The sequence below is a fragment of the Apium graveolens genome, unplaced genomic scaffold (genome assembly GCF_009905375.1).
Source record: "Apium graveolens cultivar Ventura unplaced genomic scaffold, ASM990537v1 ctg420, whole genome shotgun sequence".
NCBI lineage: Eukaryota > Viridiplantae > Streptophyta > Magnoliopsida > Apiales > Apiaceae > Apium > Apium graveolens.
The window spans coordinates 27,190-41,889 of NW_027418429.1; the positions used below are offsets into that span (position 1 = coordinate 27,190).

Sequence of the window (14,700 nt, forward strand, 5' to 3'; positions counted from 1 at the left end):
AGTGCGCACCCGATGGGTAGCGGCCGCCGGTTACCTACGTTAAAAAAAAATTGTTCAAGATTGTTAAATTAGCTGTCATTTATTAAAAAAAATTGGATATTCAATTAGTTTATTAATTAAAATCCAAAAAAAATTATAATAATAATTAAAACTGAATAAATACGTATCAAGATAAATCAAATCATAGTCTTTTTGAACAAAACTACGATCGTTGATCGGATCTTTCACTGTTGTATATTTCTCGCTCGCATTGTTGACATATACATCATTTTATAAAGACAATCCAACAATCTGTTGAAATTGTGAGAACACAGAAATTTGACGTGTCGAAACGCATTCGAACAATTAATAATAGTCGTAATCTGATAGGACCCCTATCAATGAACCAATATACGAAATTTTGTAGATCTACGATTCCAGAGAACAAAACAAACAAACTAAACTCTCACAATGAGAGAGAACAAAACACAATATATAGTTAAGAAAACCTATACATAGAACTAAAACTCTTAATGAAGAGATAGATTTATTTGAAGTAAATAAAAATTAGGAAAAATTATCAAAACAGTGTTTATCATTAACCAATCGAAAAAATAAGAATTAAGGTTTTGCGAAAGAGAGAGATAGGAGGGCAACTAGTTTTTAAATATTTCTAATATCCAAAGTGAATTATTGAACCTAAAAAATTTATTAAATAAGGATACACCCCTAAGTTTATAAATATTAATTTAAAAATGACTATTGAAAAAATAATATTAAATAATATTTACGGCCGAAAAATAGCACACAATAAGAAATTTAAAATAATAATAATAATAATTTGTATACTACGTGTAATTTTATAATACAAAATTAAGTTAGCAATTAAAAAATATAAAAAAAATATTAAATTTTTTATTATTTAAATTATTTAAAATTATAACCTTAAAAATATTTAAAATTACTCATATAAATTACAACAATCAACCAAACATGATATTAATATACTATCAATATCAATTATAGCAATCAACTAAACATACGTCATATGATATTAGTTTCATATATCGTTAACCCAATACCACCTTCCAAACCCTTGCCATTCCCCTAACAAGTGAAATGACCTCCTGAAGATAAACTCTTAATTAGCGCATGGTTGAATGTGTCGATTGATCCCTTGATCGGGGCGAATAAAAAAGGTGAATTTTGGGATCAAATTTGTAACTATTGTGAATAAAGTAATCACGGTATTATCAAAAGAGGGGTAATATCTATCAAAAAAAGGTGGCAACGAATAAATGAAGGGGCTTAGCAATATAGAACATGTTATGAGGAAGCTGTCTCAAAAATGGGGAGTGGTACAAATTTGGATAACATAATTGCGGCAGCTCATGGTTTCCATAAAACTAAATACAATAAGAAGTTTAATTTTGACAAGCATTGGAATGATCTAAAGAGATATCCTAAATGGAGACAGCCTAAAGAGACAAATAATGGAAGTGCAAAGAGAACTAAATTTAGTGATTTTGGGAACTACTCATCATTGATGAATGAAACACCAACAGATGAGAATGTTGTTGAATCACCGGTTCGTCCTAAAGGTACAAAAGCAGCTAAGAGGGACGGGAAAAAAAGGCAGAGTTTAATGATCTTAAAAAAAAGATTATGAAGAAATAAAAGCTAGTTTATGCAGGAGATTAGATCTAATGGCAGAGTTCAATGAACTTAAGAAAAAGAGGAGGCTAGGATAGAGAATGAATCAGATATGCAACTTCTTACGCTTGATACTAGTATAATGAAAGAGGCTCAACGAGAGATTTATGCCAAAATTATTGAGGAAGTCAAATCAAGACGCAGGTGGAACTAGCCATTGGAATCTAGTTGCTTGTTTATTTTTATTTGGAATTAGTTGTTGGAAACTAGTTGTTCGTTTGATTCTGTTTGGAATAAGTTCTTGGAAGCTAGTTTTTGTTTGTTTCTATTTGGAACTAGCCGTTGTAATTTAGTTCTTGTTTATTTTTAGTTCGAACTAGCCGTTTTCTTTTATTATTTTTATCTCCTATAAAACATGTCTGTTCTTTGTGATAGTCTGCAACTCATTTTTTTCATTCACAGTGCAATCAAAATATATACTACGGATGAGAACTCTGATATGTCTAAAGAATTTATTGAAGAAGGCTCGTCAACCACGACTAAACGAGTGATATGCAAAGACCGCGAAGCGGGTCATGAACGATTGGAGAGAGATTATTTTGCTCAAAATCCAGTATACCCTCTAGATACATTCCGACGACGGTTTCGAATGGGAAGACACGTGTTCCTTCGAATTGTGGATGCTCTTTCAAATTTTGATCCGTATTTTCAGCAGAAGGTTGATGCATTGGAAAGAAAGGGCCTATCACCTTTACAAAATTCACGGCGGCCATATGCATGTTGGCATATGGAATTGGAACGGATGCAGTTGATGATTATGTGTGCATTGGTACGTCCACTGCAATTGAATGCTTGAAAAAATTTGTTACCAATATTATTTTAATTTTTGAGAGTGAATATTTGCGAAAGCCAAACTCAAATGATGTACAACGTCTCATAAAAATGGGAAAGGCTCGCGGTTTTCCCGGAATGATGGGGAGTATTGACTACATGTATTTGCAGTGGAAAAATTGCCCTAAAGCATGAAAAGGGATGTTCATGAGGGGTCATAAAGGAGTTCCAACAATATTGCTTAATGTTGTTGCCTCATCGGACCTATGGATATGACATGCATTTTTCGGAGTTGCTGGTTCTAATAACGACATGAATGTGTTAGACCGATAACCGATATTTGATGATGTACAAGAAGGTCGTGCTCCTGAGGTAAATTACAATATTAATGGTAACAACTATAACATGGGGTATTATCTAACAGATGGAATCTATCCTGAATGGGCTACGTTCGTGAAACAATTCCACGCCCACAGGGTGAAAAGAGAAAATTGTTCTCCAAATATCAAGAAGGTCATCGAAAAAACGTAGAAATGACATTTGGCGTGTTGCAATCTCAATTTGCAATTGTACATGATCCAACACAATTTTGGGATAAAGAAGATCTCGCTAAAATAATGAGAGCGTGTATTATACTACATAATATGATCGTTGAGGATGAGAGAGACACATACGTCACTCCCTTTGGCGCTTTACCATCTTACGATGATGCAACATATGGCTTACCGCCTCCAAACTTAGGCGAAGAATCTTTAGCCTCTAATGAAATGTATATCGGAAGAACTATCCAACTTTGTAACAGGCAGAAACATCGTCAACTACAATTCGATCTGGTTGAGCATATCACAATGTTCCATAATAATGATTAACTAGCTCTGTAGCCCGTGCAATGCACGGACATGCTCTATATTGGGCGAATCGATATTATTTTAGTTTTTCTTGTTGATAATATTTCATGTTGTCCCCCCTCCTAATGATGATGGATTTATTTTTGTATATGAGTAGATTTTTATTTTGATGACATTGGTGCAATAGTGTTTATCTACAATTAACGTAGAGACTTGTAGTGACATTTCTTGTTTTTTACTGTTAAGGACGATCCATGGAAATTTTTTAGAAATTTTAGTAATTTTACATAATATAGTTGTTTGTTTACATAAGATTTTATTTTATAATTGTTATTTGAATTTTAGTATTCTTCAATTTTAATTTCCGACCTCAGTAACTCTTTCCCCTCTCTCAAAAAATATTAATAAATCCACATCTCACGGCATACTAGGCGCTTTCGGGTTGTATTTTAATATGTAAACTTTACCAAGATTATTTATTTTAGTTAATATTATCCGTTCATGCCATAATGACGGAGTAAAATACCAATATAAACCAACATTATCATATATTTTATGAATTATGAAGACCATAAGTTAAATGTTTTTTTTACATAAATTCACACATACATATACATATATATATATGTGTGTATATATTATATATACATATATATATATATATGTGTGTGTGTATTTATATATATATATGTATATATATATATATATGAAAGCCCATAATTTATTTATTTTTGTGTAAATACAAAAATATAATACTTAAAGTATGACATGGTTAGATATAAATATATATTCAGTTAGAGGTATCAATGGTTCTGATCCACATAATCATATTTAATATATAAGTTTATCTAGTTCATTTGTTTGTAATATTTAATTCGCAAATATTTATAATAGATCTAAATATTAGTGTTAATGTGATAAATATGGTATATGTCAGTCAACTGTGTTATTAAAGGTCACTGGTAGGCTGTGATAATATCATTAAAATTAATGACGAACAATAATATTTTGTACAAATAAAATTTATTATAATTTAAATGTACTACCACTTTTTATAAATAACATGATTTTGTACTCAAGTTTCTCATGTATTAATATTATTTATTTTGTTATAATATTATTATTATTATTATTATTATTATTATTATAATTATTATTAATATAATATAAATAATAATAATTATTATTATTAGAATTTTTAATATATATGTTTTATAAACCTGCTATTAAAATGAAATATTTTTTCTTTTTAATGAAATTTAAAATTATTACTATTAATATTAATATTTAATTTTACTTTATATTTAAAATTCACTTATTTATATTATTAATTTGATAATTAATAATGTATGTATTCTCGTTTTTAGAATTTAACTTACGTTAAAAATAAGGACAATTTTTGTAGACAAAAAAATTTGAATCATTAACTAAAAGGGAAATTTAAGGGAAATTTCATTTGAAGATGAGGGTTTTTAATTTTCGGAGCAAATAAAAAGGATAAGACAATACTACGCCATGCCAAATAGAAAAATAAACTGAGGGTAATATAATATTTTTTATTGTCTTGCTCTGATAATTAAGAACCTGCTCTGAAAATATAACATCTCTAACTAAATTATTATATATATACATATATACGTACATACGTACATATGTTTGGATGTATGTATGTATACATGCGTGCATGTATTTCTATAATAATTAGTTATAAATGAATATGTATATATTAAGTATGCAATTATTAATCTATATTAGTAAGTCATAACTTAGGTATTATATGATCCATGCATATATCTCTATAATAATTAGTTATAAATATATATATATATATATATATATATATATTAAGTATGCAACAACTAATCGATATTAATAAGTTAATGATGTGATAACTTATGTATTATATGAATTCTTATGCAATGGTTATCATTTAAATTTTTTATACTAATTTTTTAATAGAGTATGTAAATTTTATGAAGAAATTATTTTTAATGACTTACATATTAATGATGTTTTAATTGAGGTAATAAAAATTACATGAATGAATCTGTATTAATTATATAATAATGAATGAGTATTAATGATTAAAACAAATAATGTTTCGATATTAATTAATGTATTTATGATTAAATAATGAATGAGTATTAATGGCTAAAACAAATATTGTATGGATATTAACTATTATATTCATGATTAAATTTGCTCATTAATTACCGTATCTATGATTAAATAATGAATGAACATTAATGGTTAAAACAAATATTATATGAACATTAATTATTGTATTTATGATTAAATTTGCTCAGCGAACCCCTGTTGCTGTATTAGATATATAATAGATAGATTTGTTTCAGATGTAATATTTTAAATTGTCATGTTCTTGTAATATTTTATTTTTTAATTATGTAATGTATTTTAATAATAAGTAATATTTTTATTTTTAATCCTATTAATATTTAATTTTTAAATTTTAAATTTTAAACACGTTTAGTCGGAGTGGGTCACTTGATTTACCAAGCCCATGAAGAAGGAAATGGCAGTGGACTTGGGTCACTTGATTTACTAAAAGTTGGACTTGGGCTTTGAATAGGAGCTGGTTGACCACCTAATTTACCAAGCCTATGTTTTGCTTACTGGGCTTCAAAAATAAGGAAATGGCACTTGCTCGGCCTATATAATACGGCTTAGGGTTAGGGATTAGCACCCGTTTATTGTAATCAATTTCATGTAATCATGGTTTTGGAGGTGAAATCGAGTTGCAGCCGATTGATTTCTTTTTGTACACGAAGCTGTCTCATCATATTCCGTCTCTCAATCGCCCCTTTTTTATTAAATATAAGGTATCAATTTCGAGACTCTATTCACTTGTGCAATCTTTTATGAGTATAATTTATGTTTTTTTTAGTTTAATTCTTCATTTTTATTCGAATTTCTGAATTACTTGCAGAAACAATGAAGAAAGTGCTCACCCCGTCCATGTGTAGTTTCCAGGTAATTCTTCATTTTATTGCAATTTAATTAATTGAATGCGATCATCATATATACATGTACGTTGTTTGTTTTATTGACTGCGATCTTACTGTGTTGTTTTGTTGCGCTTGAGTATGTTCATTCGACATGGATTTATTGCTCTATTTATCGTTGTTAGTTGTACTCGAAGAATTTAGTGTTTGATTTGATATTGTTCTATTGGTATAACTGCTATTGTTTATTTATACGTATAGTGTGATTTTGTAATTAATAGAATGTTATGGTGGGAGCAATTTATGAACATTTTTACTTTATTTAGTTCAATTGAATATTTATGAGTCGAATCTAGACTTGATTAATTAATGAGTCAAGTAGAATATTTAGACTAGAGCTTGAGAAACCTTATTCGAAAAGAGAATAGAATTTGGGGACCTCTCTTGAGGTGTCTAGTTAACCATTATATAAGCCATAGGGATCGAGTCCGCTTAGTTTTATTAGGATATATTACCTTTTTTTTGTAGACTATTCTGGTGGAAACTCATATATTTTTAAGGAGCGAGCGACCCTTATTAATGGTAAATTTCTTCATGATCATATTTTCATTTGTATGATTATTTGCGATGAGGATTAATGATCGATTGAGCCTAATATGGAAGATGCAAAGTGATACTTAGTGCTTTGTCAAGTGGGTAGTGCTTTGTCAAGTGGGTGCAGAAAAAATAATTTTGTTTTACTTTCTATCAAGAAGAAATTTCACAAAAAATAAGTATGACTGTAAATTTGTTAGATTAAAACCATGTCTTTAAAGGGCCACGCCAGGTCTGTTTCTAATGTTTGTTTTCATATATTCTGATTGGTTAGGCTTATACTCGCTATCTGGAAGCGGAACTGCACGTGTTACTAGAAGAGAATGCACTCCTGCAACATGCTTTGGTAAGCAGGACACTGGCTACAACTTTGTTTCTGTAAAACCAATCTGCATGTTTATTATTAGTTCTCTTTTTGACTAGTGCATACATATACAAGAAGCAACAAAGAGGATAAAGCAGCAGGCATGTTGACCACATACTAATCATTTCATATAACAATGCAATACACACAGACACTGTAATTTTGCAGACAATGGAATTTTCACGAATCAAGTTCATAAATAATTTCTTTCATATTTTTATTTCTTATAATCCCCAACAGAAAGTGAGGCAACTTGAAATTCCTAAATAAAATTACAATTTGCAGATTAGTACATAGTGATGATTTGCATATGAAAAACATTATTGCTTTTGAAGATTCAGTTATTAGAACAACGGGTAATGTGAATTTTACATTGGATATGCTATGGAAACCTATGTAACCTGATGCAAATTGCCCAAAAGTTCTATGATAATAGTAGCTCTAATTATCGTTGTTAGTTGTGTATAGAGATTTTCCTATAATCCCCATACCTTATACACATGCGTACACTCAAATATAGACACTTTTCGTGAATTATGCCAACCAGTGAACCTTTGACAATTAAAATTAGATATTATTAATCGGTTTTTTTATGTTATCATCATGCTAACTTCTGGATGGAAATTATGCTTCAGGTTGCATTTTGAGATGCCAAGCATTATGGAGGAATGTATTTTGATTGTGTCGAAAGCAGCTGTGGGCACTTACATGTTCTGCTTGGGTAAGTTCAAAGCACTAATTCCCGAGTCCATCGTGTAACTTCTTCATAGCTACATACAATTCCACATACACACACACATTATCTGGACATTAGGCCAAGTAAAAAAACAGATCAGTGCCTAATAAGGAAAGTGGTTTAGTTACCTGATGATAGCAGTTGCAAGTCTGCAAGCCTTCATTAAAAAAATAATTAAGGTTATTTAGGACGGATTTATTACACATTATAATCTAATCTGTGACTCTTCCTGATTAGATATAATATCTGAATTTGTTGTAGACATCCTTACATATAGCCAGATTCTCTTCATATATATGCTTTGCTTACTGCTATGCATATTTCAGGTTTATTCATGGCAATTAATAAAAAGATAGATGAAAATTGGTCGATTGGAGTCCCTATTACCGGCATCCTTTGGAGGTTTATCATGGGACCAATTTGTTGGTTTGTTTAGGATTAGATGGTGAAGTGTTAAAGGCAACAATAATCCAGGTACTGACTATTTCGTAATGATACGTAGAAACTATAAACTCAGTGTTAACGAATTGATTTTGTTCAATGGCGATCTAACTACATATATTGTGAATGTTATTTCAGGCGACACTTCCTCCAGCATATTTATCTTTCTATTATGCTCAAGAATATAGAATAGATATCGATTGCATTAGCCATGGGTAATTACTGTTTTTGCCACTGAAATGATACGTATAAACTATAAACTCAGTGTTAACAAATTGATTTTGTTCAATGGCGATCTAACTACATATATTGTAAATGTTATTTCAGGTGACACTTCCTCCAGCATACTTATCTTTCTAGAATATAGACTAGATATCGATTGCATTAGCCATGGGTAATTACTGTTTTTGCCACTGAAACTCTTTCCTGTATTTAGAGATCTACAAACTTATACTACTTAAAACCCAAGTAATACATTAATATATATATATATATATAAATATATAAATACAGTCATATAAATATATATATTAATATAAATTTGTGTTTGATCTGATATTGTTCTATTGGTTTAACTGCTATTTTTTATTTATACACACAGCGTGATTTTGTAATTAATTGAATGTTATGGTGGGAGCAATTTATGTTTTATGGGCTCGAACATTTTTACTTTATTTAGTTCAATTGAATATTAATGAGTCGAATCTGTAGTTGAATAAATTAATGAGTCAAGTAGAATATTTAGCCTAGAGCTTGAGAAACCTTATTCGAAAAGAGAATAGAATTAGGGGATCTCTGAGGTGTCTAGTTAACCATTATATAAGCCATAAGTATCAAGTCCGCTTAGTTTTATTAAGATATATTACCATTTTTGTATATGATTATGGCCGAAACTCATATATTCTTCGGGGGCGATCCACCTCTATAAATGATAAATTTTCTCATGTATCATATTTTCAATTGTACTGGATCATCTGGGATGATGATTAATAATCGATTGAGCCTAATATGGAAGATGCACAGTGGTGATACTTAGTGCTTTGTTAAGTGGTTGCAGAAAAAAAATATTTTGTTATAATTTCTATTTAAGAAGAAATATTCACAAAAAATAAGTACGAATCATGGTCTTTAAAAGGGCCACACCAAGTCTGTTTCTAAAGTTTGTTTTCATATATTCTGATTGGCTAGGCTTATACTCATGACTTGGAAGCGAAACTGAACGTGTTACAAGAATAGAATGCACGTCTGCAACAAGCTTTGGTAAGTAGGACACTGGCTACAACTTTGTTTTTGTAAAACCAATCTGTATGTTTAGTATTAGTTCTCTTTTTGACTAGTGCATACATAAACAAGAAGCAACAAAGAGGATAAAGCAGCAGGCATGTTGACCACGTACTAATGATTTCATATATCAATGCAATACGCACATACTCTGTAATTTTGCAGACAATGGAATTTTCCCGAATCAAGTTCATAAATAATTTCTTTCATTTTTTTTTCTTATAATCCCCATCAGAAAGTGAGGCAACTTGAAATTCCTAAATATAATTACAACTTGCAGATTAGTACATAGTGATGATATGCATATGAAAAATATTATTGCTTTTGAAGATTCAGTTATTAGAACAACGGGTTATGTGAATTTTTACATTGGATAAGCTATGGAAACCTATGTAACCTGATGCAAATTGCTCAAAAGTTCTATGATAATAGTAAGAGAATCAACACATGGAAGTAAGTAATTTGAAGATTATATCTAAATGTTCATAACTACATAAAGAATGGAAATTATTAATACTATAGAGGGCTATATATCATTAATGTTATACAGGCTGAAAGTCAAGATGGATTATCATTATTAAACAAACCTTACCAGTAACTTTCTTATCTTCAACAGGTAGAATCGCAGGATACACTTGCCCTTTAATGCTAAACCTATGACTAAATGGAAGAAAGATAAATTGAAGCCGTAATCAGTTAGACTAGTTAGAGATGTATACCTAACTGAAAGTCCTAAAATGAAAGCCCTAAAATGGAAATTTAAATCTAATCACCTGCAAAATTAAAACAGTATAAATAAATTGAGAGTAGAAAATCAAATTCAAGAAAAGGAGTTTTTAATTAATAGTTTATAATTTCAGTTTACAATTTGATTTTTGTTAAGAGCGAGTGTAGTGTTTGTACTTTGTACTGCATTACTTGATATATGGTCTTGAAACTGCATTATTTATAATGCATTATTTGTACTGCATTATTTGAGATGAGTATTATTTGATATATGGTCTTGAAACTTAATCCTACTTTGTTGTTACTGGAAAATAATTGTAGCTCGCCAAAAAATATTCGAAGTTTGCCGTAAAAAGCATCCCTCCTGTAATAATTGCAGATCTACCGGTGCTTTAAAGGTGAATTTGAATATGTTTGCAGATGTGGGTAGATGATGGAGGGATGGGGAAAAATGAATGGGGGATGGAAGACAATAAAGTCAACCACCACAAGTAGAACTGTAGATATGCGTGTAGTGTATAAAGAAGAAATCTACAGTGGATACCGTCCACATTCATTTTTGGTTATAAGTAATACTTGGAAATAAATGTCAATAAGGAAAATATTACAGGAAATAGAACATTGAAACATGATAGGAGCATATATAACCTAATAAAAATTTTAGCTCTGTTTCTGGCCCCCAAACTCTACCTATTATATTCAATGAATTTAAATTAAAAAAAATGTCGTGTCCCCATATTTGTGCCAACCGCCAAATGGTGTTGCCAGGTTCTAAGTCTTTCAAAGTGCCAAATCTGATACTTGGATATATTTGAATTTCCGTACCCGAGTCCAATTATTTAAAGCAGCTGCACCTACTGGATCTGGTAATTCCCAGAATAATATATGGGTGCAGAAAGCAAATATAAAGATAATTACTCTAGTCCCTTAAATATCTCTCTAAAGCCCCTATTAATCTTTTTGCATATATAGTAGAGAACTTAGTTCTTTCCTCTTCGGTAATTGTTCATATTCCCAATTGAATACTTTTCGCTTCAGTAATTGTTCAGATTCCTTATTGGCCCATATGATTTGTAGATATATAGTCTTATTTAGTTATTTTTCCACGACTGTTGATGAAATTTACCTTGGTGGATGAATGAGGTCTCAAATATAATGTCTTGATAACTTCTAATCAGGGTCTTCATTTTGACCTTCCAGTCTTCTGTTGTAGACAACAAGGAATTCTTAGATGTGTACAGGCTCCTTTATTTCTTCCCCTTCTATAAATCTTAGTACCTTATTCTTACCAACCTCAGAGCTCCACTGCTGCTTATATTTGATGTTTTTGGATTCGACTCATAAGCTGTAATCCGATTTCTGACACAATACACCAGCATCGCAAAAGATTTATATTTCTCATTACACAAATACATGAATCACTATTTCTTTTCGGTAAAACGCAGAACATACATAAAAATCTTTTAAGAGAATAATACCCAATATTCGATGTTCCGATCAAGAGTTTAGGCAAACTAATTTGACCCATCTAACTTTGGATGACAAATTATATTGAAACTTTTCCACAATTATGTTTCTCAAAACAGACACCACTTCTCCCTGTTGTGTGGTACAACAATTAAAGTGTACAACATGTAGACTTTCTTGCACTACTACTGCCTCTTGTGCCCTCTGGCATTGAAGTGTATAATGGTTATGTGCAGACTTTCTTGCTGGTAATTGCAATCTATGTAGTTAATTAGGTTGTAGTCTTAAGTTGTTTTTTTGGCTCGCTGTTTAAGTGCTTCTAACGACAACTTGCTCTTTGAAATATCTCTCTGTAAGTGATCCATGATAGAATTTTCTTGAGAATATAATTTCTGGGTTGTGGTGCATTACAGAATGACCAAAAAATGTACTTTAGAAACTATAAACAAAAGGGCGAATATAGTTTTAAGTTTAAAATGTGCCTTATGTATTTGTTGAGTGAGTGATTGAGTAATCAAGTTATGCTGCTTAATATACAATACCGGGCGTAATCTTAATTATATTCCTAAATGTTTTCTGAAGGTTCCCAGGCCTTATAATGCAAGCGAGGAGGAATCTCTGTTTGTTTTCCCAAGGTATATACCAATTATCGTTATATTCACGTTGCAGTCTTTTTATTTGAAATCATAGTACCGATAACTTGATGCAGGTTTTAAAATTTTCTCTAGTTTTGCTCCTCTGCTTCAGTTGAAACAAATGGTCATGCAAGAAACGAAGGATGGAGAGTTGATCATAATCCTCCTCCCAAGAAACAGAAGGATTACCGCGAAAGACTTCAGAGGAAGATTTAAAGGAGTGGCCCTACAGGTTAACTTTTGATGTATTTTCCTATTAATTTACATGACAAGTATATCCTAGTTACGCACGGTTTATTTAAAAGTACTTTTTTGCAGATATATTGTTTTTTTTCCCTTTACAAACACGGCCTTAATCGGTATTTAAAAATAAATAAATTATATAACTGCAAAAGATAGTGATTGTGTTGCAAGTTTCCAAATGCTATATGCTGATTGGATCCATGGACGCCTCCACATGTTTGATAACTTTGAGATGATACGAACCTATGGTTATAGAAACATTTTGTACTTGGTGAAGTTGTATTATCTCTTTTGTAGTTTTCCTGTGTATATGTTCTCACATCTAAGATCATATTTGTAGGTATAGAAATGGCAGGACAGTAAAAATTGTAGGCAAATGGTTTCTTGGGTACATGAATGTTGGTGATTATTATCAATCCACATATATTAATATGAATTGTTGACAGCTTTCTTTCTTTGTCTTCCATAGTTATGAGTTTCGACTTAGGGTTTCTCTTTCATCTTGTGGGAATCTCAACATGATATCGCGCATCAGGAACATTGACAACAGCCTTTAGTTTCTCATTTGGCTACCATACATATTTGTCTGTTTCGGATATCTGGTATGCACTGACATTTTTGAACCTAAATACTCTGTCACTGGTTGTAATGTGTTGTGACATGAAATAAAACAAAGATCATAGAAACAGGACTGGGCTAAGTTGGCAGTGACATTTAAGTACCTATTAAAACCTCTGCTATTTGTAAATGGTTGACGTTTTCGTGCTATGTATGTATGTCATTTAGTAATCTTTTGCATATCACCAAAATGGTGCTAGTGAGTACAATGCTACATTTTCAACTCCCTCTCACTGTTAGTTTCTAAGGGAATATATTACTTACTTAAAAGTAGAAGAGGCTTATGCTAAACGCTGCTTTAATATTTTTTTGAAAGCATTTCATTTGTTATCTTATATTATTCTAACACTCCCCCTCACTCGAAAGCCCATTTATGGGTCGAAGAGTGGATCACGGGCGCCCATCTTTGGGGCATAAATTTGCCTTTCGTGTCCCTCTTAAATTGTGAGAAATGTTGGGGTTGGCATGGATCGAACCTGAGTCCTCTGCCGGCCTGAGCTCTGATACCATGTAGAGGAACCAGTTACTCTAAAACCTCAAGGTATTAGAGAATGGCCCTTTACAGGATCTTATATTATTCTAACAGAAACACATGTGTGCGTTATGTTTTACATAAGTGACACTTGAAGGCTTTTCAGATGTGCCATTTAGACACTTCTCCTTCTCAATGTTATTTTGATCATTTGCCACATAATAATAAAGGAGAAGGTTTGTAGACTTTGCGATCTTGTTGCTTAATTAGATTTCTTGATACTATGAAGGCTTGCCGGAGTGAAATTTACAGTATTTAGCTCGTCCTCTTTTGTTTCTGCTACCTGGACTGACAAAAATTCATATGGTTTACAGTGAAGTGAGGATAGAAGGTTTGGAAACATTGGATTATCTAGACAACCTGTCTTATTGAAAATGCTTCACTGAACAAGGAGATGCAATTACTTTTGAATCTGAGGTATAGTCTTATGTGTGGTTCCCTAGTACTTAGTTTTTTACTTCAATGGTGCACAATAAATGAGCATAGTTGTCATCATCTCCCGTTTAGTGACACTCTTCTTCGAATTAAGGGATGTAAAAACTTAATTATGAACTAAGATTAGTGGAGGAAAATATGTGCAGTAAATCTCCTCATAAAACGTATATCAATTTTAGATATATAGAAGGGAGGAATATGAAATTTCCAGACTCTATTCACTTATACAATCTTGATTATCTATGTGTGTGTGTGTATACTGTGTGTGTATACATATGATTGTGGCACAGTTAGACCATTGGACTGAATTATTTTACCATCTTTAAGTTTGTTCTGTGATTTTTTTTTAATTTT

General features: G+C 31.2%; 1 protein-coding gene and 2 long non-coding RNA genes across 3 annotated transcripts; all 3 read left to right on the forward strand.

The window, feature by feature from the left end:
- The first annotated feature begins 2,903 nt into the window (after positions 1-2,903).
- LOC141701602 (uncharacterized) lies at positions 2,904-3,332 on the forward strand. Its single transcript, XM_074505241.1, has one exon. The coding sequence runs from the start codon at positions 2,904-2,906 to the stop codon at positions 3,330-3,332; it is 429 nt and encodes a 142-aa protein (XP_074361342.1).
- Positions 3,333-6,026: 2,694 nt separating this feature from the next.
- LOC141701598 (uncharacterized) lies at positions 6,027-8,747 on the forward strand. The gene is made up of 6 exons (XR_012566853.1): positions 6,027-6,151; positions 6,259-6,302; positions 7,143-7,214; positions 7,868-7,953; positions 8,295-8,442; positions 8,548-8,747. It is a non-coding gene; the product is annotated as an uncharacterized LOC141701598 (long non-coding RNA).
- Positions 8,748-9,618: 871 nt separating this feature from the next.
- LOC141701612 (uncharacterized) lies at positions 9,619-14,687 on the forward strand. The gene is made up of 4 exons (XR_012566858.1): positions 9,619-9,669; positions 12,466-12,518; positions 12,631-12,750; positions 13,231-14,687. It is a non-coding gene; the product is annotated as an uncharacterized LOC141701612 (long non-coding RNA).
- The last annotated feature ends 13 nt before the right edge of the window (positions 14,688-14,700 follow it).

What these genes read in the sequence shown, in the direction of transcription:
- LOC141701602 (XM_074505241.1), top strand. Translation starts at nt 2,904, where the DNA reads ATGGGCTACGTTCGTGAAACAATTCCACGCCCACAGGGTGAAAAGAGA.